Here is a 26,214-nt window from a genome sequence, read left to right on the forward strand (position 1 = left end):
GAACAAACAAGGTCACATTTACATGTACGTATACCACTTCAACAGTTTCTGGCATTCACTAAACTGGGAGCCGTAGGCTCATGAGGTCCGCATGCATGACAAACTACAGGTCCCAGCAGTTGCAGCCTGTGGGGCAGCACAGGTGGGACTCCATTGCTCTCCCAGCTTCCCAGCACCGTGGGTCACTGCTGCTAACCAAGAGACAGAGGTGGGAAGTGCAGGGAACATGGCTTTTTAGATATGAAATGGAGGAGGCACCATCTTGTCCCTTGCCTCAGGTAGCAAAATGTCTTGGGATGGCCCTGGTAGAGAACTGTGTTTGGGGATGCTTTCAGGAAGGAGGTCTGGGAAGCTGCCTTATACTGATTGAGACCAATGGTTCATTTGGCTCTGTACTGTCTACAATAACTGGAATTGGCTCCCAGGGTTTCAGGGATGGGAACTTGTCCCCCCTGCCCCATGTTGTAAGACTACAACTCCCATTATCCCTGACCATTGGCTATGCTAGCAGGCACTGATAAGAGCTGGAATCTGACAGTATCTGGAGGACCACCAGCAGTTTGATGGAGGTCTTTCATTCCTGTATGTGTGAGCTAACAGTGTTCTTCAGCCCCAGGTCCCCAGAGGGAACTACATTTCCCATCATCCCTAAACTGGCTGTGATTGATGGGAGATGTGGTCCAACAACATCTGATCTAACATATTTGGCAACAATCACTTCCCCCAGTGTCTTTTCCTAAGAAGGAAAGGAGACCTGACTTCTCTATCCCAAACTTCTAGGGGGACTTTTGCAGGGTGATGCCTTCTCCTTCTCCAGTTCCTGTTTTCATTCTGCAACGGCCTTTCCCAATATTGGGTCTGCAGATGTTTTGGAAGTACAACTCGCATCATCCCTGAACATTGGCTATGCTGGCTAGGAATGATGGGAGTTGTAGTCTGACAACAGCTGGGGACCCAGAGATGGAGAAGGACCGCTGCGAGGTGAGAACTGCAGAGAGATGGAAGAAGCAGAGGTATTTGTCTTCTGTTCTGCTGCATCTGCTTATAGAACAGGACAACCACCACCACCCCAACACACACGTTGAGAGGGAATGGTTGTGTTTGTTATGGCAACACACACACACACACACACACTGTGCTGACACAACACTGTTAGTTCTTATCTCACAGATCTGACGTGAGAGGTTTAGATGGAGCAGCATGGCTCCTGATATTTCCGCTCAACGACTGTAAGGAAAGGTCTCTCTGGTCTGGCCAGGACCAGTTTAGCTGTCCTGAGGACACATGCCTAGAAACTGCAGCTCACCCCAGTGTTTCACTTGGAGCTCTGTCAAGCTGGAAACAGTTTCAGCATTCATTCAGGCTGCGCAGAGAGAAAGGAAACTGAAGAGCAGGTGACTGAGGTGAGATCTTGGCGTGGATAACTAGTGGCAATTCTCAGAGGGGCATAACCACTTCTCTGCATTCGCAGAGCCTATTGAATTTTCCTAAAGAGGGAAAATCACCTCAACATATGGATCCTGAATGTTTTCTTCTTCTTCTCCCATTCAGAAGCAAATGGCCTCTCCCCCAATGAATAATGAAAGCTTTGATTAAATAGCTAAAGATGTATTTTGAAACCAGCAATTAACACCTAATAGCACAGGATTCCAAGGCTCTTTAATTGCTGGTGTGCTTGATCAAATTATAACCTCAGTACGAAGAAGCGAACAAGAGGCTAGCAGAAATGAATGTGAATGATTATTGCTTTTCATAAGCTGATGTGGATGAGGGATATGAATTGCATTTTAATCCAGAGGTGAGGAGCGATATGGGAGCAGTTTAGCAATATTTATTCTTGAACTCTGCATGTGTGGAGGACAGCCCATGGACTTAAGAGGCTGCGTTTGTGCTCTTAGCATCCTTGAGGGTGCTTTGGATATGTGTAGTAAGGTCAAAATCTCAGGCGAATTACATTTATTGTCGAGTATATCCTCTTCATGCAGGGAAGAATCATAGCTTGGTGGCAGAGGGCATGCTTTGCATCCACAAAGCCTAGATTCAGGTCCTGGTATCATCCATTAAAAGGAGCAGATATCAGGTGATGGTAGAAAAGGTATTCCTGAGACTATAGAGAACAGCTGAGTCAGATTAGACAGTACTGGCAGAGAGGGGCACATATTACGACCCAGTATAGAGCAGCTTCTTGGGCTTTTACTTCTGTATGTTGGCTGTGGATTGTGCCCTTAACCATTAAGAATGAATGTCTGGTAAATTTCAGTTTCAAAGTTTCTAGTCCTTGTAACCGTAATTCTAGTTATCTTAATTTACTGATACTGCTCTATAAAGCAAAAGCCTCTCTAAATGTTTTTATTATTATTATTATTATTTTAAATACATATTAAGTTTGAAGCTGAGATGCCAGGATGGAAACTCATGAAGGAATCTGGACTTCATTCCTAGAATGCTCTGTTTAAAAGAGTGAAGAAAGTACATGGGTGCCCTTGACTCTCCACAACTCTCTGCCCCCCTATCGCTTCTTTCTCAGTTTTGTTGATTTGTTTTGTAGTAGTGGAGGAGAGAAGGGATGGGGTGTGATCCTTAAAATGTTGGAATAGTCTTTAAACGCCCATTCAAGATCCTATATTGAGCATTTAGGGTGCGCACCTTATTTCTGTTATTTTGGGTTGTCAATATTGTGTGTTTAAATGTTGGAACTCGCCCTGGGACTTTGGGGAGAATGGCAGGTAATAAATTCGGTAATAGCAACACCAATTAATAATAGTAATAACGACGACAACAACAATTTATTTAACTTATTTGGAATCTGATAAAACCGTGGATAAGGAGCCTGATAGCAAGCCCCTTCCCTTCTTTTAAAGCCCCCAATTATTGTCCTTCGCATGCCCATTCTGTGCCATGGTCTGGTGGTGCACAATGCCACAACCTTGCTGAAATTAAACAGTTCCTGATCTGGTTAGTGACTGGATGGAAGGGTCTGGAACAGCAAAATCCGAAACTCTGCTTTTGCAAGGCTCCTGACCACGTGCAGAGAGTCCTATGCAGGGACAGTTGCGTGCATGTAGGCACTGTTCAGGCATGCAAAGGAATAAATGCAGGCGAGGGTCATCTAGTCTTGTTTTGTCTACTTGGGCTGGTAGCGTCTCTCCATGGGGTCTCAGGCACAGCCTGCCCCCCCCCCCTTTACCTGCTACCTGATCCCTTTTAACTGGGGATGCCATGAACTGAACCTGAGAGTTTCTGGGTGCCAGTGGTGTGTTGTACCATTGAGCTATAGTTCCTCACCAAATTGATGTAGATTAATTCAATGAGGCAGGACTACCTAATGGGAGATGTTCTAGGATCCCTGCTCTGGGCTGGGGGTGAACACTTAATTGCGAACTCAGCTGATGCGTGCCAAAACATCATTGTAGCCAAAGTGGGGCCAAGAGGACGTTTTCCACAGCCTCCAAAGTTTGCAAAAGTACACAGGTGAAAGAACTTAATGGGTCAAATGCCAATAACCCAAAATAAGACCAGTGAGAAGGGCTGAGCAGTGTTTTACTTCAGGTGAAACTTGTGAGCTTCTGATTCTGAGTAGCTGCATGAATGAAAATCTAACCATTAAATGATGGTTAGGGCAGATTACAGGCAGCATGGATGGAAAAGAGCTGAGGGTCTTACAGGCCTTGACAGGCAGCCTTCTCCTGCTCCGTTTTCCAAGGTAAAGAGTCATGGAAGCTCCTCAATGCTGCATGTCTGCCTCCTTCCCTGAAGGGGATGCTGCGACACCCCAGTTCTTCCGCCAAATTTCTCTCAGAACCCTCTTGTTCCTCTTCCTTGCAGAAGCAGGAATGGGACGGAAAGGAAAGGAAAGCTTTTGGGAGGCGTGGAGGAAGTTGCTACAGAGCAGGCCCTTTTTTATACCTGTTTTCCCTCAGAGTTTGTTCTCTTCTTTTGACACCTCCTCATTCTTACGCAGCTAGGAAGTTGGCAGCATGAGGGGTGGCAAGCAATTTAAATAACAGGCCTGGGAGGGGAAATCACAGGCCACAGGATCCCAAGAGAATCTAATAGTGAATACTAGTGATTCATTCAGATTCAGAAATATACTTTCCAGTGCTATCCTAAGCTCTTGCTGAATATTGGTTCTTAAAAAATTGCATGTTAGGGCATAGGAAGAAACTTGCAATATTTTTCTAGATGTGGGCAACATTCACATTAATTTAAGGAAGGGCTGTCTCTGATATTATTTCCCCCAAAATTATGCTTTATTGTAGTAAGACACCAGAATGAAAATTGAATTTTTAAATATATGTGCTTAACCCCCAGTCTTTTAAAAACATGCCTTTACTTATTAATCAGCTATAGCCTTACTTGATTAATCTACTAGTCATGTGACTTAAACCTTACAGTCTTAATTTTTAAAAACTAGCACCTGTTCTGGTGTATACTGAATTGGTGCTCCTATCTTTTCTTGGAAAAGTATTGCTGTTTACCTCAGAGATAGAGAATCTGTTGTTGTTTTGGGCTATGACTCTCAGCATCCCTGACCTTTGCCATGCTGGCCTTCCAGAGTCCAAACATCTGGAAGGCCACATGTTCACACACCTGCTCTGCTTTATATGGGAAAATGGATCTTGCATACTGGAATTCTAAATAATTTTATTTTACTATGTGCTTGAGAGAGAGAGAGAATATAAGTATATATATATATGAATTCATTATACATTTAATCATGTCTACTAATTTCAGTGGGTCGAAGCTGAGTAGGGTTAAGCTTGGATGCAACCCTGTTGATACTACCGTAGCAAAACATCTTTCTTGGTCAGTGCTACCAGCCCTCATGGAGGGAGCTTGCAGTCCTTATACAGAGCTATTGTTTTCAGCATTTCTCTCAATATCCCCCACAGAAGAAGAACATGCAAAATGGCGTCGGTGTTCAGGAGCGAAGAGATGTGCCTGTCGCAGCTTTTCCTACAGGTGGAGTCTGCCTATTGCTGCGTGGCAGAGCTTGGAGAGCTGGGCCTGGTTCAGTTCAGAGATGTGAGTAGACATGGGAACCTGTGGGGAAGTGGTGTTGGTTGCACTCCCGAGAACCAGCAGCAAGGATTAGAAGGTTCTTCAGAAGGTTTTTGTTGCACTTATATGTACTCGGTGCCTTTTCTGTCACCATTCAGCCCCACGTAGAGTGGATTGCCATAGTCTAGATGTGAGGTTACCAGATCGTGCACTGCTGTAGCCAGGCTATCCTGGTTCAGGAAGGGCTAAACTGGAAATAGGCTCTCCTGGCCACTGAGGCTACATGGACCTCAAGAGACAGCAGTGGCTCTAGGACATATGAACCTGTTTTTTCAGGGGCAACTCCATCTAGAGTTGTCTACCCAGTTTCTCCATCTTGTTGCGATTCAGCCTCAGTTTATTGGCCCTCATCCACCTCATTATGTCCTCTGGACACCAAAACACCTTTCTTGGGGCTCGTCCACACTTCCTGCTTTTCCTGTGCCTAGAAAGCATGGGTCCGAGAGCGGTCTTCAGTGCTGCATCAGAGCAAACATCAATCCAGACAAAACCCAAATTGCTGTTTGCTCTGATTGAACACTAAAGAGCAGTTTTCCCTGGGGGAGAAGCAGCAGGACAAGATCAAGTGTGGTTAAGGCCCAAGACCAAACAGCCTCTTCTGATATTATAGAATCATAGAATTGTAGAGCTGGAAGGCACCCTGAGGATCATCTAGGGCAACCCTCTGCAATTCAGGAATATGATGCGGGAGATGCTTCTCTCTCTCTCTCTCTCTCTCTCACACACACACACACACACCCCTACCCCTCAAGGAATCCTGGGAATTGTACTTTCTTAAGGGTGCTGGGAATTGTAGCTGAAGTTCCCAGGATTCTTTGGGGAAAACAAGATTTGCTCTAAATGTATGCTGTGTACGCAGTCAACTGGAATCCTCACAGGAGTGAGTTTAACAGAGTTGTCCTCCTCCCTCACCAACACCAGTGGCAGTTCTGCACCTCTTGGCTGTGACGAAAGGCAGTCTCTGCCTGGAAGGACCTTGACCCCAGTTAATATATGGGATGGGAGCAGAAGAGGTAACAATGTCTTTACCAGAAGGAAAGGGCAGCCTCTGCTGCAGAGTTCCTTCTCCTTTACTTTATTGGGATTGATAACGTCAGTCAGTGCTGGACTTTAGGCTCTCAAATTTCAGTGGCACCTTGCGCAGCGCTAAAATTCCTCCCCACCTCACACGCTCTGTTCTACAGCATTATTTTGGCGCCCCCAGCAGGGCAGCGCCCAGTGCAAGTGCTCTGGCTATGCTACCCTAAAACCACCTCTGCTTCAATCCATGGTGGTGAGGTGCTGTAAACAACTGCTTGCGGGATTTTGTACTCTGAAAGTTGCACTGTCTATGCATATACAGATGGAAAGATTTCAAGAACGTTAAGATTGGTCCAGGGACAGCCACTCCTTTCAGATGAACTCTTTTAATTCATTTTGTCGTGGTTGGATTAATTTTTAATTTTTTGCAAATACGTACAAATCAAAACTTACAAACTTGAAAAAGAAAAAAAGAAATTAAGGTTACCAAAGAAGAAGAAAAGAGAAAAAGAAAAGGAAAAAGAAAAACAGAAACATAAATAAATATCATACACTGATACAGTTAAATCTTAATAAAGAAAAAAATCATAAATAAAATGACATTAAGTTATTCATTATTAAACTAATACTTTACAGATCAAACACATATGTTTTAAACAATTACCTCTTTCATGTCATCCATTTCCCTAATAAACTAACATTTCTTAAATATTTCATTCCCCCCCCCCCCATATTTTTTGTTCTTTGGGCTTCCATCAGTCTGACAACAGTTCATTATTCCTAATTGAAACTAATTTATCTGTATTTCAGTGCATCCCTCGGCTTGGTATCAGGGAGTTTTTTTTTTACTTTTGCAGAGTTACTAATTTTTATTATTAATATTTATTTAGTTGAATGCAAATGTGAACAGCTTCCAGCGAAAATTTGTGAATGAAGTCAGAAGATGCGAATCCCTGGAAAGGATCCTTCGTAAGTAGACTTGTAACTTTCTTCTTGTGCTGTTCTTCACTAAAATGAGCTGCGGAACAGGTTTCTGCTTTATAAAAACAATAGTAACTCAGGGATGTAGCAGTAAAAGATGCTGGCTCTTTTTCTGAGAGGTTTTTTTAGCATATTAAAAAAAAAAATATTCCCCCAGAAATAGACATTAGGCTAGGTTCAATTCCTGGTATCAGGGCATTTTCAGGATACTGTTCCCGCAGGTGGCTGTGGTTTCAGACCCCTGTCACAATGGATTTGTTTTGTAATTTACTAAACAGGCCATTATTCACCACTGGGCTATCTCATCCCTTGACATGGCCCGCAACAGAGAGCCACCCAGCTTTTTGAGCCCATTTTGGGCCCATTTGCAAATGGGAGAAGTTGTTATAGACATCCTACACAGACCCCAAGCAAATACTACTACTACTACTACTACTACTACTACTACTTTTTATTTATACCCCACCCTCCCCGGCCAGAGCTGGGCTCAGGGTGGCTAACACCAGTAAAATTGCAGTAAAAACATAATATAATTGGGGGGGGGACACCAATTTAAAATGCAGCCTCATTTTAAAAGTAGTCCATAGATCAAAACCATAAGGGGAGGGAAACATAAGGGTCAGACTGAGTCCAAACCAAAGGCCAGGCAGAACAGCTCAGTCTTGCAGGCCCTTCGGAAAGTTGTCAAGTCCCGCAGGGCCCTAGTCTCTTGTGACAGAGTGTTCCACCAACTCGGGGCCAGTACTGAAAAGGCCCTGGCCCTAGTTGAGACCAGTCTAACCACCTTGCGACCTGGGACCTCCAAAATGTTGTCATTTGTGGACCTTAAGGGCCTCTGCGGGGCATACCAGGAGAGGCGGTCCCGTAGGTACGTGGGTCCTAGGCCACACCAAACACACACCACACCCTATTATATTGGCTACGGCTGGATGCTTCTTTTGAGCTTCATTTCAGAGGGGTGGGGAGGGACCTTCTGGGAGCCAAGGAAGACCTCTGTGGGGTACATGCGCACCCGTGGGTACCATGTTGGCGACTCTTGATGCATAGTATAGCACAGTTTTACATTCAGGTGAAAATTAGATGGCACCTTTCTTTCTGGTTTGCTCACAGGCTTTCTGGAGAGTGAGATGGGGGATGATATAGTGCTTTTCAAGCCTGAAAAATGCCCAGAGACACCGCTACCTCGAGAAATGATTGACTTAGAGGTAAGGAGTTTGGGACTGGTACATGCATGTGCCAGTCATGTGCTGGGGAAGTGTTGTGTGTGGCATTGGCAGTTGACCCACCGTATAGATTAGGAGAACTGTATACTTCTTAATAGAAATACACTGCAAGGAGTTGGATTTTGTCCATCTGAGTGGGGCGGGGAGAAATCCAGAGTTAACAGTAGGGCAATGCTTTTGTTAGAAGCAAAAATAAACATGATGAAGCATTGTGATGAACTACATTAGCTAAAACGATGAATGGTGGCTGCAAATTTCTAGCAGATCTTGCAGCTAAGACTGTTTTAGGTTCCAGAGTTCTCCTAATTTTCTTAACTCATTCAGGCCATAATCCTAAAATCAGAATGGGGAAACTAGGGTTCTCCAGATAATGTTGGACCCAGCTTGCTCAGTTTTTTGTGACATTTTTGTTGGTCTTCCAACGAAAGGCATTCCCAGTGGCTTTCCATCATGAGAACATTATTGGATCATCAAGCTATAAAGTACTCTCTCTTATCTCTCCTGTGTCTCTGATATAATCTCTATTGATATCTCGTATAATGAGAAATGAAAAGGGACCTATGTCTTTCCTCAACACTGAGAGTAGCCAACTTGGTGCCTTCCATATGTTATTAGACTGTACCTCCCATTGTCCCTGACCATTGGCCATGCTGGCTGGGGCTGATGGGAGTTGGAGTCCAACATTATCTGGAGAACCCTAGTTTCCCCATTCTGATTTTAGGATTGCAGCCTGAATGAGTTAAGAAAATTAGGAGAACTCTGGACCCTTAAACAGCCTGTGCTGCGAAATCTGCTAGAGATTCACCGTCACCATTCATCATTTTAGCTAATGTTGGTGAAAGGAAGATTTGTTGTGTTTCCTGTTACTTGTTTTAGTGTCTACACATATCTTGAGTAATCCATGAATAATTCATTCTCGGGAACAGCGCTGAGATTTTAATATTCACGGCAAGATTGCCTAACATGCTGAGACGTATTTTGAAATGTTTACCGTGTAATAATCCATCTTTATAGTGATCTGTTTTGTCAGCAGTGAGGTGCATGAAAGAATAATTGGCCATGCCTTTTGTTTTGCTCTGGGTATAAACAGGGAGTTTTGGAGAAACTGGAGGCTGAGCTGGAGGAGGCTAACAAGAATCTGCAAGCACTGAGGCAGAACTTTCTGGAACTCACTGAACTGAAACATCTCCTGAAGAAAACTCAGGACTTCTTTGAGGTGACGTGATTTTCGAATACACTCTTGGCTTCTCGGAAGATTCTACTGGTTGGAAGCAACCTCTTAATTATTTGTTTGAAGCCCTGTGGGAAACCTTGAGCCTGTGGGCAGAATGTGGCCCACCAAGCCTCTCTCTGTGGCCCTCAGAACTCTTCTTAGCCACACACCCTTCCTAGTCATGCCCTCCTTGAATGTTTTTGCCTGGCTGGGATGCATCCTTGAACTCTGAAAATGCTTCTTGCTTGCTTGAGTGGAGGATAGAGAGAGTTGGGTGTATGCCACACTTAAATCCATTAAACCCCTCCATTTTTGCCTATGTCTCTGGCCACCATTGACATTTGGCCCCCGGGAGGCTGCTCAAACAGGAATGTGGCCCTCAGATGGCTAAATATAGTAGATGTGGTAAGTGCCCAAACAGAATTGTCCTGGCCACGGTATGAACTTGGGATGAAAGAGCCCTAGCTCTCCATTTCAATGGTCCTGATTATTCTGCTACTCACCCTCCCCTAGTCAGTCAGCTGCCCTGTTCGGCTGGCACCCTCTTGCTTGGGATCAGAAATTGCCTGCAGGAACTAAGGAATTCTGGGAGTTGCAGTTCTTCAGAAAATGTGTCACATACGGCAGCATAATCTCTATAATCTCTCAGACTCCCAGGTCTAGTTTTAATTGTCCTTTACCCTGGAATCTCATGTTGAAGTGAGGTTCATAAATATTTTAAATAATGATATATACATACATAAATCTTTCTGTTCTGTGAACTTTCAAATTAGACCTGTAGGATAAATTTAATTCCTGATTTCAGACGGAAACTAATTTGCCTGATGATTTCTTCAATGAAGACACCTCCGGGCTGTTGGAGTTAAGAAGCACACCTGCAGCTGTTGCTGCAAAACTGGGGTTAGTATCATTTGTGCTGATTTATGTTCTCGCAGAAAGCTCAATATGTGGAACTAAGTGAGAGAGTCAGGAAATCAGTCAGGAGGAGAAAGTCAGTGACACAGAGGAAAGGCACATGGTGGATCTACACACAGGGGGGGAAACATTATAAATAAGTCAGAATAAAAGAGAGAGAGAAAAGAAAAAAAGTTAGAAATTAAATTGTTATGGCAGAAGAAAAAACGCTATGTAAAAATGCTATAGAAATGTTTTGTGCTCTCTGGTGCCATCTGGTGTTGCATGTTTATAACGCATTCAAATAACTTTTTTGACTAATGTAGCTGAGTTCCACAGTTTGAGGGAATATAGGCTGGGAAAGGCACGTTTACAGTGGAACCTCTATTTGTGACCAAAATCCGTTCTGGAGGTCCATCCGGAGGTCGAAACAGGTCGCTGGGAGAGGCGCTGTTGTGTGCAGGTGCAGGCGGCGATTGCCCATTTCTGTGCATGTGCGAACAGCAATCGCCGCCCCTGCGCATACGCAAACGGCGGCAAACCCTCTGGTTACTTCCAGGTTTGCCGCAGTTGTGACTTGGAATGACTGTAAGAAGAGGTGTGGTAAGTAGAGGTTCAACTGTATTCTGTAGCAATAGACTTTAGTTTAACACAACTCTGGACACTTCATCAGTTGAAGAGTCTAGAATATTTTAACTGATCAACCTGATGTAGTTGAATGGCTAGCACCTTGAGGAGGATTTTTCTCTGATATTCCTAGCCCTAGATTAGTTGCAGAGGTGGAGCCTTGTTGCTAAGTTGCAAACCTACCTTGTGTTTTATATGTAGGGAGTAAACTGGGGAAGTATATTTAATCCTGAAGTCCCATGTTAGGTGGGAAACTACCAAAGAAATGGCTGACTGCCTGAATTTAAGAAGCATGGGGCTTGACTCACTCTCTAGCCAAAAGAGCCTCCAGCAGCGTTTAAAAACACAAGTTTATGCAGGGTTTGTGAAAAGCATGGGAAATATAGGTTATTAGACCTTTAGATACCCCATTATTGACACTTACAACATGCCCCTGCATTGCACCTCCAACTCTACCCCTTTTCCCGTGAATAGACTACATACTTTAGTAAGTTTAAATACTTTACTTACATAATTGGAGGTCTGGTTCATGCACCAGCCGATGCTGCAACACAGGCAATAACTTCACGAGTACAAAACACAAATATGTGTAGTGTTTAGTGCGGAGAGGGTTGACTCGTGATGTAGTAAAGTGCCGCCCCCAGCCGCTTGCCCCTCCCTCGCCTGTCTCTGCTCTCCGGCCAGACTAGGCTTCTTGAACAAGGCTGGCAGGCGGGTTTACTTTTTCAAACACAAAACCAAATCCTCCCGGTAGGGCTGCCACCACTCCCTCTGTCCCGGGGACCCAGAACCACAACCCAGGGAGAAGGCTGTGACCCGTTATCACTGGCTATCCCCTCTCCACAAGTTGTATTTATAGACTTGCAGGCAGAAATTCTATGGTAGAGCGTAACCAAGCGTAAGGCTAGGATTTAGCTATTCCCCCGGGAAGGCACACAAACCAAACAGGTTCTTCTTTAAAAATTTATTTTAAAAGAATAACAGAAAACATGCTAAAATAGCAGGCACTTCTTTTGAAAATTACAGACAAGAAAAATAAAAACATTGCATAGTCTAACTAACTTAGATACTCACAAAGTTAAACACAAATAGGATAGGCAAAGTCCGCAAACTGAAGGCTTTTGTAGATCTCCATTTCAAAAGACGAAACGACGGCTATTAGGTGGAACATCACAGCCAGGCATCTTTGCAGATTGCAGAAAGCAAAGGCAGAGAGCAACTTCACAAACAATTCCCTGATCTTTTTTTTTTTTTTTTTTTTAATAAATAATTTTTTATTGAAATTTCTTATAACAGCATAGAAAATAGAAAAAAGAAAAGACAAAGAAAAAAGAAATAATATACAGAATACAACATACAGACAAAACCAAGCTTCTAAAACACATCGTTGTATCACCACTCATATCCCTTTTAGACTTCCTTCAGCGTTGCTGATCATCATTCGTTGCTGTCCTTTTGATACGCACTCCTTTTTTTTTTTTTTTCTATTGCCAATTGTTCTTCCCTACCTCCCAATCTCTGTTTGGCAATATTTAATATTTAATTACAAAGCCTCTTTAAATCCCGCCAGCGTTATTTTTACCCCATAGTTGCTTTCCAGATAACATACGAATTTCTCCCAGTCTTTAATAAATTTTTGATCTTTGGTGTGTCTAATTTTCCCTGTTAATCTATCCAGCTCAGCGTATTCTATCAATTTTGTTCTCCACTCCTCTACCGTCGGGGTCTCCTCCGACTTCCATTTCTGAGCTAGCACAATTCTAGCAGCTGTCACCGCATACTGGAGGAGTTTCTGGTCTTTTCTCCTAACATCCTTCCCTATAATACCTAGTAGGAATGTTTCCGGTTTTTTCACAAAGGTATACTTCAGCATCTTTTTCAGCTCGTTATATACCTCCTCCCAAAAGCTTCTAACCTTACCACATTCCCACCACTGGTGGAAGAAAGTCCCTTCTTTTGATTTACACTTCCAGCATTTGTTATCCACTTTATACATCTTTGCCAGTTTAGTAGGAGAGAGGTACCATCTATAAAACATTTTGATCATATTTTCCTTCAGTAACGTGCACGCCGTAAATTTTATGTTCTCTTTCCACAGCCTTTCCCATTCTTCTAATTTAATATTATACCCTAAATCCTTAGTCCATTTTTCCATCACCGGTTTCATCTCTGCATCTTTCATGTGCCACTCCAGCAGTATTTTGTACATTTTTGATAAATTTCTATGTTCATTATTTATTATCTCCTTTTGAAAAATTGAATCATTTCCTTCATAACTCCTTTCCTTCAATTCTTTTTTAAACATTTCGTTAATCTGGAAGTAGTTTAGCCAATCATACGTTAATGCCTTAATTTGTTCATAGGGTTTTATTTTCCACTTCCCTCCTTCTTTAAAAACCATTTCTCCATAATTTCCCCACTTCCCCCTCATATTAATTGTCTTAATACATTTCATTTCTAGCGGGGAGAGCCAATGTGGAATATTAGGCTCTAATATATTCTTATATCTGTCCCAAACCTCTATTAAAGCACCTCTGAAAATGTGGTTTGTAAATCCTTTGTGTACCTTCTTTTTATCACTCCAAAGATAAGCGTGCCACCCGTATCTGTTATTAACTCCTTCAAGATCTAATAATTCCTTATTCTCCAATTTGACCCATTCTTTAATCCAACACAAACATGCTGCCTCGTAATAGATTCTCATGTCTGGTAGGGAGAGGCCACCTCTTTCTTTAATATCTGTCAAAAATTTGAACTTAATTCTAGGCTTCTTCCCTTCCCAAACATATCTTGTAATCACCCTTTGCCACTCCTTAAAAATTTTTATACCTTTTATTATGGGTATCGTTTGGAATAAATATAGCAGTTTGGGGAGCACCATCATCTTTATTGTTTCTATTCTACCCCAGAGTGATAATTTCAATCTGGCCCATGACTCCAGATCTCTTTTTACCCCTTTCCATACAGGGACATAGTTATATTGATATAAATCAATATTCTTGTCGGAGAGCCAGATTCCTAAGTACTTAATCTTCTTTACTATCTCAATCTCGGTTCTTTGCTGTAAAAGTTCCATCTTATCTCTATCCATATTTTTAACTATCATTTTTGTCTTTCTCTTATTCAATCTGAAACCTGCTAGCTTGCCAAATTGTTCCATTTCGTTTAAGATTTCCTGTATACTGTCTATGGGTTCCTCCACAGTCAGGACCACATCATCTGCATATGCCTTAATTTTATATTCATTTGCCCCTAGAGTCACTCCTTTAATTTGTCTGTTTTGCCTAATTGCATTTAGAAGAACTTCCAGGACCACTATGAATAGTAATGGCGAGAGTGGGCAACCCTGCCTTGTGCCTTTGCCTATTTCCAGTTCCTCCGTGATGACATTATTTACTATCAGTCTTGCCTTCTGCTCTGTATAAATTGCTTGGATACCGTTGAGAAATTCCTGGCCCATCTCCATAACCTCCAAATTTTTTATCATAAATTCCCAGATTACATTATCAAAAGCTTTTTCCGCGTCTACGAATATTAAGCTAGCTGGTTTATCATACCTTTCGGACAGGAATTCAATAACATTAACTATATTTCTTATATTATTTCTTATCTGTCTGCCCGGCAGAAATCCCTCTTGATCTCTGTGTATAATCTTTATTAATATCTTTTTTAATCTCTTAGCTAATATTCCCGCGAAGATCTTGTAGTCCGAGTTTAATAGAGATATCGGCCTATAGTTTTTGACTTGTGTAAGATCCGAGTCTTGTTTCGGTATCACTGTAATAAAGGCCTCCCTCCATGTTCCTGGCATGTCCTTCTCCTTTAAGATGTTATTCATAACTTTAGTCAGTGGGTCTATCAATATGTCTTTCATTTCTTTATAATAGCTGGCAGTAAACCCATCCGGCCCCGGTGCCTTCCCTCTTTTTAACTCTTTTATGGCCTCTTCTACCTCCTCTTTCGCTATTGGGGCATCCAACTGTTCCTTTTGGGCTAGTGAGATCTTCCTCACCACTTTTTCTTTCAAATATCTTTCTATTTTCTTCTTATTATTCCTCTCCTTATTCTTGTACAATTGCTTATAAAAGTCCACAAAAGCTCTCCTAATTTCCTTCGGTTCAGTTGTCACCTCCCCATTTACCTCTATTTTACTAATTGTATTTGTTTCCTTTCTTTTCTTAACCTGCCAGGCGAGCCACTTTCCTGATTTATTAGCATACTCAAAATTTTTTTGCCTTAATCTTTTGATGTTCCATTCGACCTCCTTGTTTATCATCATCGCAAACTGAGTTTGCAGAATCTTTATTTCCTGCTTTATCTTCTCATTATTGGGTTTCCTAGTCAATTTTTGTTCGCACTCCATGATCTGTCTGAGGATCTCTCTTGACCATTTCTCTTTGTTATTTTTTTTCCTAGCATTCTGTTGGATCAAGAGGCCCCTTATCACTGCTTTACTTGTATCCCACACTACACTCAGTTTCGTCCCTTTATCCATATTGTTCATAAAAAATTCGGTTAAGTTTTTTTGTACTTTCTCCACAAATTTTTGGTCATCCCATAGATTATCATTTAGCTTCCACCTAAAGGAACGCTCCTCAAATCCTTTTAGCTCCATTTTTATTGGGTTGTGATCTGAAATCACCTTCGCCTGTATTTCTATTTTATGTATTCTCGGGGTTAGTTCATTCGAGACCCATATTTGGTCTATTCTAGAATACGATTGGTTTGGTTCAGAATGGTAAGTAAACTGCTTCTCCAGAGGATGTCTCAACCTCCAAATATCTACCAGGTTAAGATTCTTTGTCATCGTAAAGAACGTGTTAGGTAGTTTCCCTTCTTTGGTCTTAGTTTCCCTTAATCTATCCATTTCTGTTGAGACCACACCGTTTAGATCTCCCATTATTATAATTTTCTGATCCATATATTCAAGTAACTTCTCTTCTAACATACTAAAAAATTCTGTCTTGTTTCCATTTGGTGCATATACCCCAACCACTATCATACATTCCCCTTGCCAGTTAATTCGCACCGCAATAATTCTCCCTTCTTCATCCTTAAATAGTTGGTGACTTTCAATTTTATTTTTGATATATAAGACCACTCCCCTTTTTTTCTTTTTATCTGAAGATACGAATTCACTCCCTAACCTTTTATTAATCAGGATTTTCCTGTGTTTCTTAGCTATATGCGTTTCTTGTAGGCATATGATGTCCAGATTTTCCTTTCTTAAAATATGTTCAATTCCATTCCGTTTCTTTTTATCGTTCATTCCATTAATATTCCAGTTCCATAGTCTTAACGTCATTCCTTTGTCCCTATTTAAACCTTTCTTTACTTAAAGTTTCTATAAACCTTCTGTCTCTTCTCCTTCTTCCTCTTCTTCCTCCTCCACAGAGTCTCTCCCGGTCTGTTCTTCTTCTACTTCTGCTTCTGAATCTTCCCTTACCCTTGCTCCTCCTTCTGCTCCTTTGATCTCTTCCTCTTCTTGTTGTAATTCTTTGTACCTTCTTGTAAATTTTCCGACTTCCTCGGGACTTATTAATCTTCTCTTCACTCCTTTGTAGAAGAAGGAGACTCCTTCCGGGAATTCCCACCTGAAGTCGATCCTGTTTTTCTTCAATAGTTGCACCAATGGCTTATAGGCCTCTCTTCGTTTCAATAGCCTTATTGGGATGTCTTTAAATATGATTATGTAATTCCCGTCAATATAGAGTCTTTTCTCTCTGTTCCTATGTAAGATCAGATTCCTCATTTCTCTGTCCTTGAACGTTACCACGCAATCCCCTGGGAATTTCTTTAGCCTATTTGTTTTGCTTTTCATTCTAAATGCATTTTGTATTGTCCTCGCAATTTCTACCTCTGACATTTCCATCCATCGTGCAAATTCTTTTATCAGTCTTACCTTTATGTTCTCATTTTGTATTTCTGGTACTTGTCTCAGTCTCAGGTTCACTTCTTTCTGTTTTAATTCATTCATTGCAATAGAGTCTTTTAGTTCTTCTTGTGTTCTGTTTAGTTCCGCGATCTCATTTTTCATCTTCTCCTCTTCTCGTTTCATCTCTTTTATTTCCTGTTTTGACTTCTTTAATCCTTCATCCACTCTCCTTGAAACCTCTTTAATTTGTCCCCTCAATTCACTAACTGTCTCCTCAATCTTTTTGTCCATTTTCCCAATTTTATTATCCACCTGTTCTAATTTTGTCTCTAGGTTTTTTTCACTTTGTTTTATTTCAGCAAACATTTTCAGTATTTCTGTTTTGAACTCTGTTTCTTGCTTTGATGCTCTCCTGTCTGATGGCATCCCACCCTCCGCTCCTTTTTTCTGTGTATGTGACATTGTTTGGCTGTCTAGGAAGTTAATTATTGAATTGGTTATTTACTATACACTAAGAGCTTGTACCAAACTATCATAGAGTTGACCGCAGATCTACCGAGTGTACAGAGCCAATGGTCTAGACAGAACAAATAGTCTAACTAGGAAATTTACAGAGACTGGTTTCTTTAAATTCCTTCTTTCCTATCCCCTTCTCCTGTTATTGATGGGCTTTGGCGTTGTCACCTCTTTCTGTAATTTCTGTGGCTTCCTAAGATCTTCTTGCCCCGATTCCTGTGGTCTTCTTGCCCCTATTCGGGCTAATCCAAGCAAACGTCCTGTATTCTTCTTGCCCCTGTTCGGGCTAATCCCAACAAGCGTTAGTACTTAACCAAGAATTAGTATTTAAATACACCAAGTCTAGATGTTAATTTGTAAAGTTCAATAGAGTTCAATAAAGTTCAATAAAGTTCAAACCAAATCCAAATCTACATCCAGAGAGAGGATATCAAAATGTCCCAAAAAAAGAAAGCTAGGGTGGTGTTAATTTCTTGTATGTCCCAAAGCTTATAGTATAACCCAAAGCTTGTAATATATCCTAGAACTTTTATTCCAGAAATACTAAGTTATATATGTATCCCAGTCCTCACTGAGTCAGAAAAGGGAGAGGGAAAAGATAACTATAAAGATTAGGTCCTTGAGAGAGAAGGGCTGCCTATGCAGTTAACCTTCCAACCACTTTACAGAACACAATTTGGCACCTCCAAAAAAAAAAAGAAATCCAACAGCATAAGTAGAGTAGTATTTAGTTCCACCACTAGGGGGAGTCTGATTCTGTCAATCAGAAGACCAGAGATTTTTAACTTGTTAGTCCTTTTCTCTCCTTCTATTGTTTTCCTTAGTTTTCGTTGTTAGTTTTATTAAAAGGGGACGAGAGAGGGTTTGTTTAGAAGGTTTCAAACCTCCCGCAGAAATGGGGCGACGGTCTGCTTTGCCTTTTCTGTCTATCTCTTTTTACCGGTCTTTAAAATGGCTTCTGAGGTAAGGATTCCTTTCTGCTTCAATTGAAATGGCGCCGGAGCCACTCCTCCTCATAAAGATAATTACAATAGCACCAACAGGTCTTTTATCCACAATTCACACTTGGCGTCGTAACTCTCAAGCCAATCATAAGTCTTAATTAATATTTAAACTCACCAATGACCGGCTTACTAGTCAATCAATCTACCCCTTGCAGCTGTGTCAATTTAAAATGCAGAACCCAAATCAAAGTGTTTTACTCCCTTCCATAGAAACTATCCAGATCTGCATTCCCAAGCACCTCAAGGACAGATAACATCATGGGGGGGGGGGGGATGTTCACACCCTGAGACCCAGGTGTCAAGCATTTCATTAAATCAAGGATTCCTTTATTCCAATAAACCTTTCACGCCAAGGAGCCAGCTAGTCTGGGGTTTAAAGAAAACACAACTTCTTTCCCAGGGTCCTTGTGGCTGATAAAGTTCCCACAAGGCCTCACTCTTTTTACTTGACCAAGGAATGATTTTTGAACAGTACCAACTTTACTACACGTGACATATCCCTTCTGTTTGTGTGACACGCAGATTCATAGCTGGCGTGATCAAAAGGGAAAGAATGGTGCCTTTTGAGCGTCTTCTGTGGAGAGCCTGCCGAGGAAATATCTATCTGAAGTTCAGCGAAATGGACACACCCCTGGAGGATCCTATCACTGTAGGTGGAGACGGTTTAAAAAACAAAACCACCCAAAAAATTTTTTTGCCACTTCTGCTGTTGTGTTTGGTATGCGCAGCACCATTAAATTGCAAGCATAGTACAGTATTTCGTCGGCTGCGACTATTTTAAAATTCCACTTGGGTTGCATTTATTTTCTCCAGAAAGAAGAGATGAAAAAGAATGTGTTCATTATCTTCTATCAAGGGGAGCAACTCAGACAGAAAATCAAGAAGATTTGTGAAGGGTAAGGGGAAATGTGCTGTTGAGAAAGCAGCGCTGGCTGTAACGGAGGTGTTTTTTCTATTGTGATAAACAAGAGATTGGGACAGAACTAAGAATCCTGTGCGGAGTGGCATTTCCTGCTCCTTGAGGTGAACCACAAAATCCCTCCCCCATCCACCCCCCACCCCCGTATTCCACATACAGAAACCAACTGGAGCAACAGCTGAATCTTACTTTAGCACTGGGGATGTGGGACAGCACCCTCCACCACACCTGAGGACAGCAAGATACTTAGTGGGGTGCGTTGCAGGCTGCATAGCACATACAGCTTTTCCTTCCAACACCTCCCTGCCTCATTCTGCCTAACGATAGGGCCGGTCGTGACTAAATAGGTTAATCTCTCAAACCTGAGCATGAGGCAACCAGTCCGCTTTGCAAAACTGTACCTCCTGCCTTTATCCCTCATCACAAGGTCACCTACCTCATTTGTCTAGTGGTAGGGCTGACCAAGACTAAGGCCCTGCGCATACCCTGCTTTTTTAAACATGTTTCGTCCCCCAAAGTATCCCGAGAACTGTAGTTTTTAGGGAGTTGTAGCTCTGTGAAGTGCAAACTACAGTTCCCAGGATTCTTTGGGGTGTTATGTGTATGTTTTAAATGGGCTTTAAATGTTTGGTGTGTCCTCAGCCTTAATAAGCCCATCTTATCATTCCCTGAGCAGTAGGAAACCAATCCACAAGACACCACCCTACTTGCTAGCTCTAGCAGTCATTTTCTTTTTTTTCTTTTTTCTTTTTAAACACATTTTTACTGAAGAAATTTTAACATTCAAATTACATTTTACAATTTCCATTAACACCCCCTCCCCGGCTACTTCTAGCAGTCATTTTCAATAACATCTGGCTCAACTTCAGGAACAACTTGGTGGTGCTATGAGCTGTTCAGCAGCACTGGGTTGGAAGGTGGTTGACTATCCTTCATTGGAGGTTTTTGCCGCATTTTTCGCTCCATAAGACGCACACTTTCCTCCTAAAAAGTAAGGGGAAATGTTTGTGCGTCTTATGGAGCGAATGTGTGGTCGATCGATGGCTCCCTTTCTGGCCCTGGCCCCTTCCCAGGCCTCCATTGTTGAATGTTCTGCATACGGAGGCCGTTTGTTTCCCCAGCGACATGTGACTGGCTGATTGGATTATCTGTCTGGAAACTGTAGAAACGGCTCCCTTTCCTTTCCTAAAGAAGCTGCAGAACTGTGAGCTGAACCCCATAAAAACAGGATTTTTTCCTTTTGCAAAGTAAGCTCAACAACTTTGAGCTGATCCTCAAAAAGGGCTTTTCCCCTTTGCAAAACAAGCTGCACAACTGTGAGCTGATCCCCCCCAAAAACAGGGCTTTCCCCCTTTCCTCCTCTAAAAACTAGGTGTGTCTTATGGTCAGGTGCATCTTATGGAGCGAAAAATACGGTAAGCAGAGGTTGGGTGGCCCATCTGTCAAGGAGTCATTAACTGTGATTCCTGAATTGCTGGGGTTTGGAGTTGATGACCCTTCCAGCAGCACAACTCTATGATTCTGTAGGTCAGAATCATGCCCAAACTGGGTGTGTGCTGCTGTAGTCTATTGGAGATTCTGGCACCTTGTTTTTGACAAGATGCAAATACAAATAGCTAATAGGCATCTGAGACAGCAGTACAACTCCAGCAGTGCAAGAGCTTGCGGCTCTTGTTTTTACTGCAAGTTGTTTTTAATTAATGTCATTGCTCTGCCAGTTTCATGCGTGGCAAATCCACACGCAGATCTATCAAAAAATATAAAGTGGAATAATAAATGGTGGGTGTTACCTGCATCCTCCTCTCTTTAACTAGGAGGTGCTTGGATGATGCTTCAGCAGATCTATCTGCCTGAGAGGGGCTCCCCAGCGAATTCTCCCTGAGTTTTCTTCAGATCGCATGTGCCATTAGGGTAAAAGTGACATTCTGTATGCAAAAGGGCTGTTAGAAGATCAAAGCCAAGTTACTGTGATCGTGTGGGAAAAGTACCAAATCTGTGGGCTGCAGTAAAGAGGAATAATCTTTCAGGCACGATTTAAAAGTCTAATTTGAAGATGGGTTCAGAACTCAGAAGCATATGAAACGGAAATAATAATGAAAAAGGGCTAGGAGGCTTGAGGCTTTCTTTTCTTTTTTAGAATATTTTGTTGGAGATCCCATTTCAGAGTTGAAATCGGAGCAAAGATTAATTATTCTTTCGTAGCGCTTTCTGCCTAAAATCAAGGAGCAAAGTATTATTGACTTTGCCTTGTACTCTGGTTCATGCATATGCAAGGACTGTCTTGTAATCAGATGGTAGCTTGGCAAACAATAGACGGCCCAGCCACTCCGTGCATTATTGGAGAAAAAGATGTGGTACTTCAGGCAAGCTTATTATGGCTACTGTGTACTCGTGATTAAGGGATGGGGCTGAAATTTGATTAGATTTGCATTGTAATGTGACCCTGCCTGATACGCACTTTAGAAACAGCACACGAATCGAAATGTAGCTATCCTTTGAAATTTATGCTTTTCCAAATTTTGCTGCACAGTTCGCCAGCCAGAAAAAGAATTGTGTGAAAAGGTGTGTGTGTGTGTGTTAGGAGAAAGTGTGTATCAGTGAAAATAGCAAAATCATTTGATTTAGGGGAAATTGCTTGCAAAAAAATTATATATTAGGCAAAATGGCATAGACAATGGGGAGAGATGTGCACCAAAACTCTTGCAAAAAATTTTCAGGACTTAAAAAAAGAAACTCACAAACTGATGTGGAAATGAGGTGACCCAAACTTCAGATGCGGGGAGGGGAATGTGAAACTAAATGAAAATTAGATTGACAGATTTGTTCATGCCTATTCATGCTTAAAACACCTGGTCATGCTGTACAATTGAAATAATACTATTTTGTGGGGGAAGGAACTTGGAGCTTAATAATGTGTTATAGAGAACGTGAAGCGGCCACTGAAAACTATGCCACCCTGTGTGACCCAAACCTTTGTTGTTTGGAATGGAAAGTACCTTTGCTGTAGTTCTGCATGGAATGAACATACAGAGAGAAGCCTGTTCCCCAGGGGTTCCATTACAGTGGTACCTCGGGTCACAGACGCTTCAGGTTACAGGCTCCGCTAACCCAGAAATAGTACATCGGGTTAAGAACTTTGTTTCAAGATGAGAACAGAAATTGTGCAGCAGTGGCATGGCGGCAGCAGGAGGCCCCATTAGCTAAAGTGGCACCTCAGGTTAAGAACAGTTTCAGGTTAAGAATGGACCTCCGGAACGAATGAAGTTCTTAACCCGAGGTACCACTGTACACTGCAAAGGCTTCCCTTTCCTGACAAGGGTCTGTTTGACTTCCTAGTGGTTCCATTAAGTGCTAGGCAGGCAGCAACTGTTTGAGAGGGACATAAATGCCCCTTGTCTCACTAAGGGAAAGGTTTACATACCCTCCAACATTTCTCTGATGAAAATAGGGACGTTCTATTCTTATTCTTATTCTTATACTCCACCCATCTGACTGGGTTGCCCCAACCACTCTGGGCAGCTTCCAACATATATAAAAACATAATATAACATTAAACATTTTAAAAAAACTTTCTTATGCAGGTCTGCCTTCAGATGTATTCCAAAAGGTGGTATCGTTACTTATCTCCTTGGCTCGGGGGTTGGATAACTGCATACCCTCCAACATTTCTCCAATGAAAAACAGGGACATCCTAAGGAAAAACAGGACATTCTGGAATCAAATAATAAACTCTGGTGGCTTCTGTAAATCTGGGACTGTCCCTGGAAAATAGGGACACTTGGAGGGTCTGAGTTTAGATCACATTCACATGATACCACTTTAAACAGTCTTAACTTTCCCCAACGTATTCTCATCTCAGAATCTCATCCCAGGGAACTGTGGGAATTGTAGCTCTGAGAGGAGAATAGGGACCTCCTAACAGCTCTCAGGACCCTTAACAAACTACAGCTCCCAGAATACTTTGAGGGAAGGTATGATGCTATCATGGTGCTTTAAATGAATGGTATGAATGTGGCCTAAGTCCCTGACCCTGAGTGCACCAAGGATTGTGCTTGCTGTTGGGCCACTAGCAGTCCAAGCACGGCCAAGTGAGTCAGTCACCCTTGTTTTCACCAAAGTCACCACAGAAGAATTGCTGTGATTACTAAGCAGCTTGATGGTGGCCCCTGTTGGCTTATCATTATTATCATAATTATTGTTTTATCTATACCCCGCCCATCTGGCTGGATTTCCCCAGCCACTCTGGGCGGCTTACAGCACATTAAAAATTGTAAAACATTAGACATTAAAAATTTCCTGATACAGATGTCTTCTAAAAGTCAGATAGTTGTTTATTTCCTTGACATCTGATGGGAGGGCATTCCACAGGGCGGGCGCCACCACCGAGAAGGCCCTCTGCCTGGTTCCCTGTGACCTCACTTCTTGCAGTGAGGGAACTGCCAGTAGGCCTTGTTTTCAGTATGTGACGAACACGGTTGTACGATGATTGTCACTGGCTTGTTTGCTTTGACTTGTTCCCCCTCTAGGTTCCGTGCCACGGTGTACCCTTGCCCCGAGTCGGCTGGAGAACGCCGGGAGATGGCTGCTGGTGTGAACACAAGGATTGAGGATCTAAACACAGTAGGTTGCCTTGGGCCTCGTTCCTGTGACGTAGTGGTAGGCCAGGCCTGGCCAGGGTTCTTCATGTATGTATGTCCTCTGTTCTCAGGTTATCACCCAAACCGAGTCCCATCGGCAGGGGCTGCTGAAGGAGGCGTCAGTGAACCTGTGGAGCTGGGGGATCAAGGCAAAGAAAATGAAGGCCATCTACCACGTCCTGAATTTGTGCAACATCGACGTCACCCAGCAGTGCGTCATTGCTGAGATCTGGTTCCCCGTGGTGGACGCAGGCGGTGTAAAAAGGGCTCTGCATAAGGGAATGGTAAGGGCCTGGGCCTGGAATTCTTTAGCTGATTTCCAGAGGGTCCTCACTAGCATGTTCTGGGTGAATGGCTGAGGGATACAGCAAAAGATCCTATGTTCCATGCCTAGAATCTCCAGGTAGGTCTGATGAAGACCCTGGAGAGATGCTCTCAGCCAGCACAGACAAAGCGAGGTGGACCATGGTCAATATAAGGCAGGTTCCTTTGCATCTAAATATGTCGTTTACAAGGACCACTTGGAAATTGTCAAGGGTTTTTTTGGACCACTTAATGATGAGTTGACCAGGGCGATATCTGGTTTTCAGCATCATGATATATCACCAGCTAAGCATCATGATGGGATGCGGGTGGCGCTGTGGGTTAAACCACAGAGCCTAGGACTTGCCGATCAGAAGGTTGGCAGTTCGAATCCCCGCAATGGGGTGAGCTCCCGTTGCTCGGTCCCTGCTCCTGCCCACCTAGCAGTTCGAAAGCACGTCAAAGTGCAAGTAGATAAATAGGTACCGCTCCGGTGGCAAGGTAAACAGTGTTTCCGTGCGTTGCTCTGGTTTGCCAGAAGCGGCTTAGTCATGCTGGCCACATGACCCGGAAGCTGTACGCCGGCTCCCTCGGCCAATAAAGCGGGATGAGCGTCGCAACCCCAGAGTCGGTCACGACTGGACCTAATGGTCAGGGGTCCCTTTACCTTTAAGCATCATGATAAACCAATATACAGTATATCACAATGTCTGAAATAAAGATGGAGCTATGTAGAGGCATTGGCTGCCTTCACGGTTTCCCCCACATTGTGATTTCTGCATAGCGCGCACACATCATGATTCACGATAGATAGCCAGGTCAAAAATTATGAACCTGATATGGCAATATGGGCTGCAGATCGGTTTGGGACGATATATCGCACAGCCTTAAGATGACATAGCCACTGTGGCAAGCAAATTCATTAATAGTCCTCCATGAATTTGATGGATCCTCTTTTAAAGCCTTCCATGCATGAAATAGCACAGGGATAGACCTGAGCCGAGCATTAATGTTTCAGTTTTTGGGAAGGCGGCATCCATATGTACCACAGGCAGGGCAGGTACACCCAGGGTGTCATGAGGGGGACCCAATCTCACTTCACTACCACATGCAGCCTCTAAGGCAGTCTTCAACAAGCAGGTGTTTCAGACTACACAGGTGTGCCGACTGTTTCGGATGGAACTGGTAGTCCCAAATATCTGGAGGGCACCAGGTTGGCGAAGACTGCCCTGAGCTCACCTGAACCAGCCCATGATTGCTGTATATTTTGCAGGTAGTATTCCATGGCACAAAAGTCTTTATATGAAGTGGGAGAGAGGGTTGTTTGAGAAGAAGAAAACAGCTGTTGTCAGCTTCACAATAGCTAATTTTGGAAACATCGGAAAACAAATGTCCCTGATGCTTGGGAAATGAAGCTCAAAATGGAATAATCTGCAGTATTTGCTGACAGTAGCCATTTCCGTTTTCTGGTGTGTGTGGTTTATTTGTTTGTTTATTTCTTGCTCGTTCCATTTTAGTGCTGTCTGACCTTCACTCTGCTGCATAAGCTTTTATTTTTAATATATAAACTAGTGTTTGGGCCCGGTTGATGGATGTAGAGATCTTTGAGGTGGCATCTGAGATACTAGGGTGAAAGTGGGGGACAGTGTCCTAAAGGATTCTGTCTTCATTTGTTCGTTTAAATATTTTGCATTTTATTTTGTTGTTGTGTCTGACTATATTACCCACTTTTTACCTTCTGGATAAAACGAGTTTGGGACTCTGCAGAAATACTTTAAATGTGTAACTCCTTTGAGCAATGTTCCCCCCCCCCCTCTGTAATCCTAGGTCACATCAACGCTACCTGGTGGGTTTCCTGTACAAAGAACCCTGGAAAGTGAAGTTTAGCCAAAGCACTTGTGATGTGGGTCACAAACACGTTGACATTCTGCTGAAGGGTTC

The 26,214-nt window shown here is 42.6% G+C and overlaps 1 protein-coding gene across 2 annotated transcripts in view; it reads left to right on the top strand.

Annotated features, from left to right (window-relative positions):
* The first annotated feature begins 1,189 nt into the window (after positions 1-1,189).
* The window catches only part of ATP6V0A4 (ATPase H+ transporting V0 subunit a4), a 41,690-nt gene continuing 16,665 nt past the window's right edge, over positions 1,190-26,214 (top strand). Inside the window, exons 1-10 of one of the 2 annotated variants that reach the window (XM_077935049.1) lie at positions 1,190-1,403; positions 4,893-5,025; positions 6,972-7,050; positions 8,173-8,267; positions 9,376-9,501; positions 10,304-10,398; positions 18,937-19,063; positions 19,228-19,310; positions 23,860-23,953; positions 24,042-24,254. In XM_077935049.1, coding sequence (XP_077791175.1) covers positions 4,909-5,025; positions 6,972-7,050; positions 8,173-8,267; positions 9,376-9,501; positions 10,304-10,398; positions 18,937-19,063; positions 19,228-19,310; positions 23,860-23,953; positions 24,042-24,254 — 1,029 coding nt within the window. In that variant the 5' untranslated portion in view covers positions 1,190-1,403; positions 4,893-4,908. Of the gene's footprint in view, positions 1,404-3,835; positions 3,922-4,892; positions 5,026-6,971; positions 7,051-8,172; positions 8,268-9,375; positions 9,502-10,303; positions 10,399-18,936; positions 19,064-19,227; positions 19,311-23,859; positions 23,954-24,041; positions 24,255-26,214 lie in introns of those variants that run through there. The other variant, XM_077935050.1, reaches the window with a different exon arrangement.

Source organism: Podarcis muralis, chromosome 10 (genome assembly GCF_964188315.1).
Source record: "Podarcis muralis chromosome 10, rPodMur119.hap1.1, whole genome shotgun sequence".
NCBI classification, from domain to species: domain Eukaryota; kingdom Metazoa; phylum Chordata; class Lepidosauria; order Squamata; family Lacertidae; genus Podarcis; species Podarcis muralis.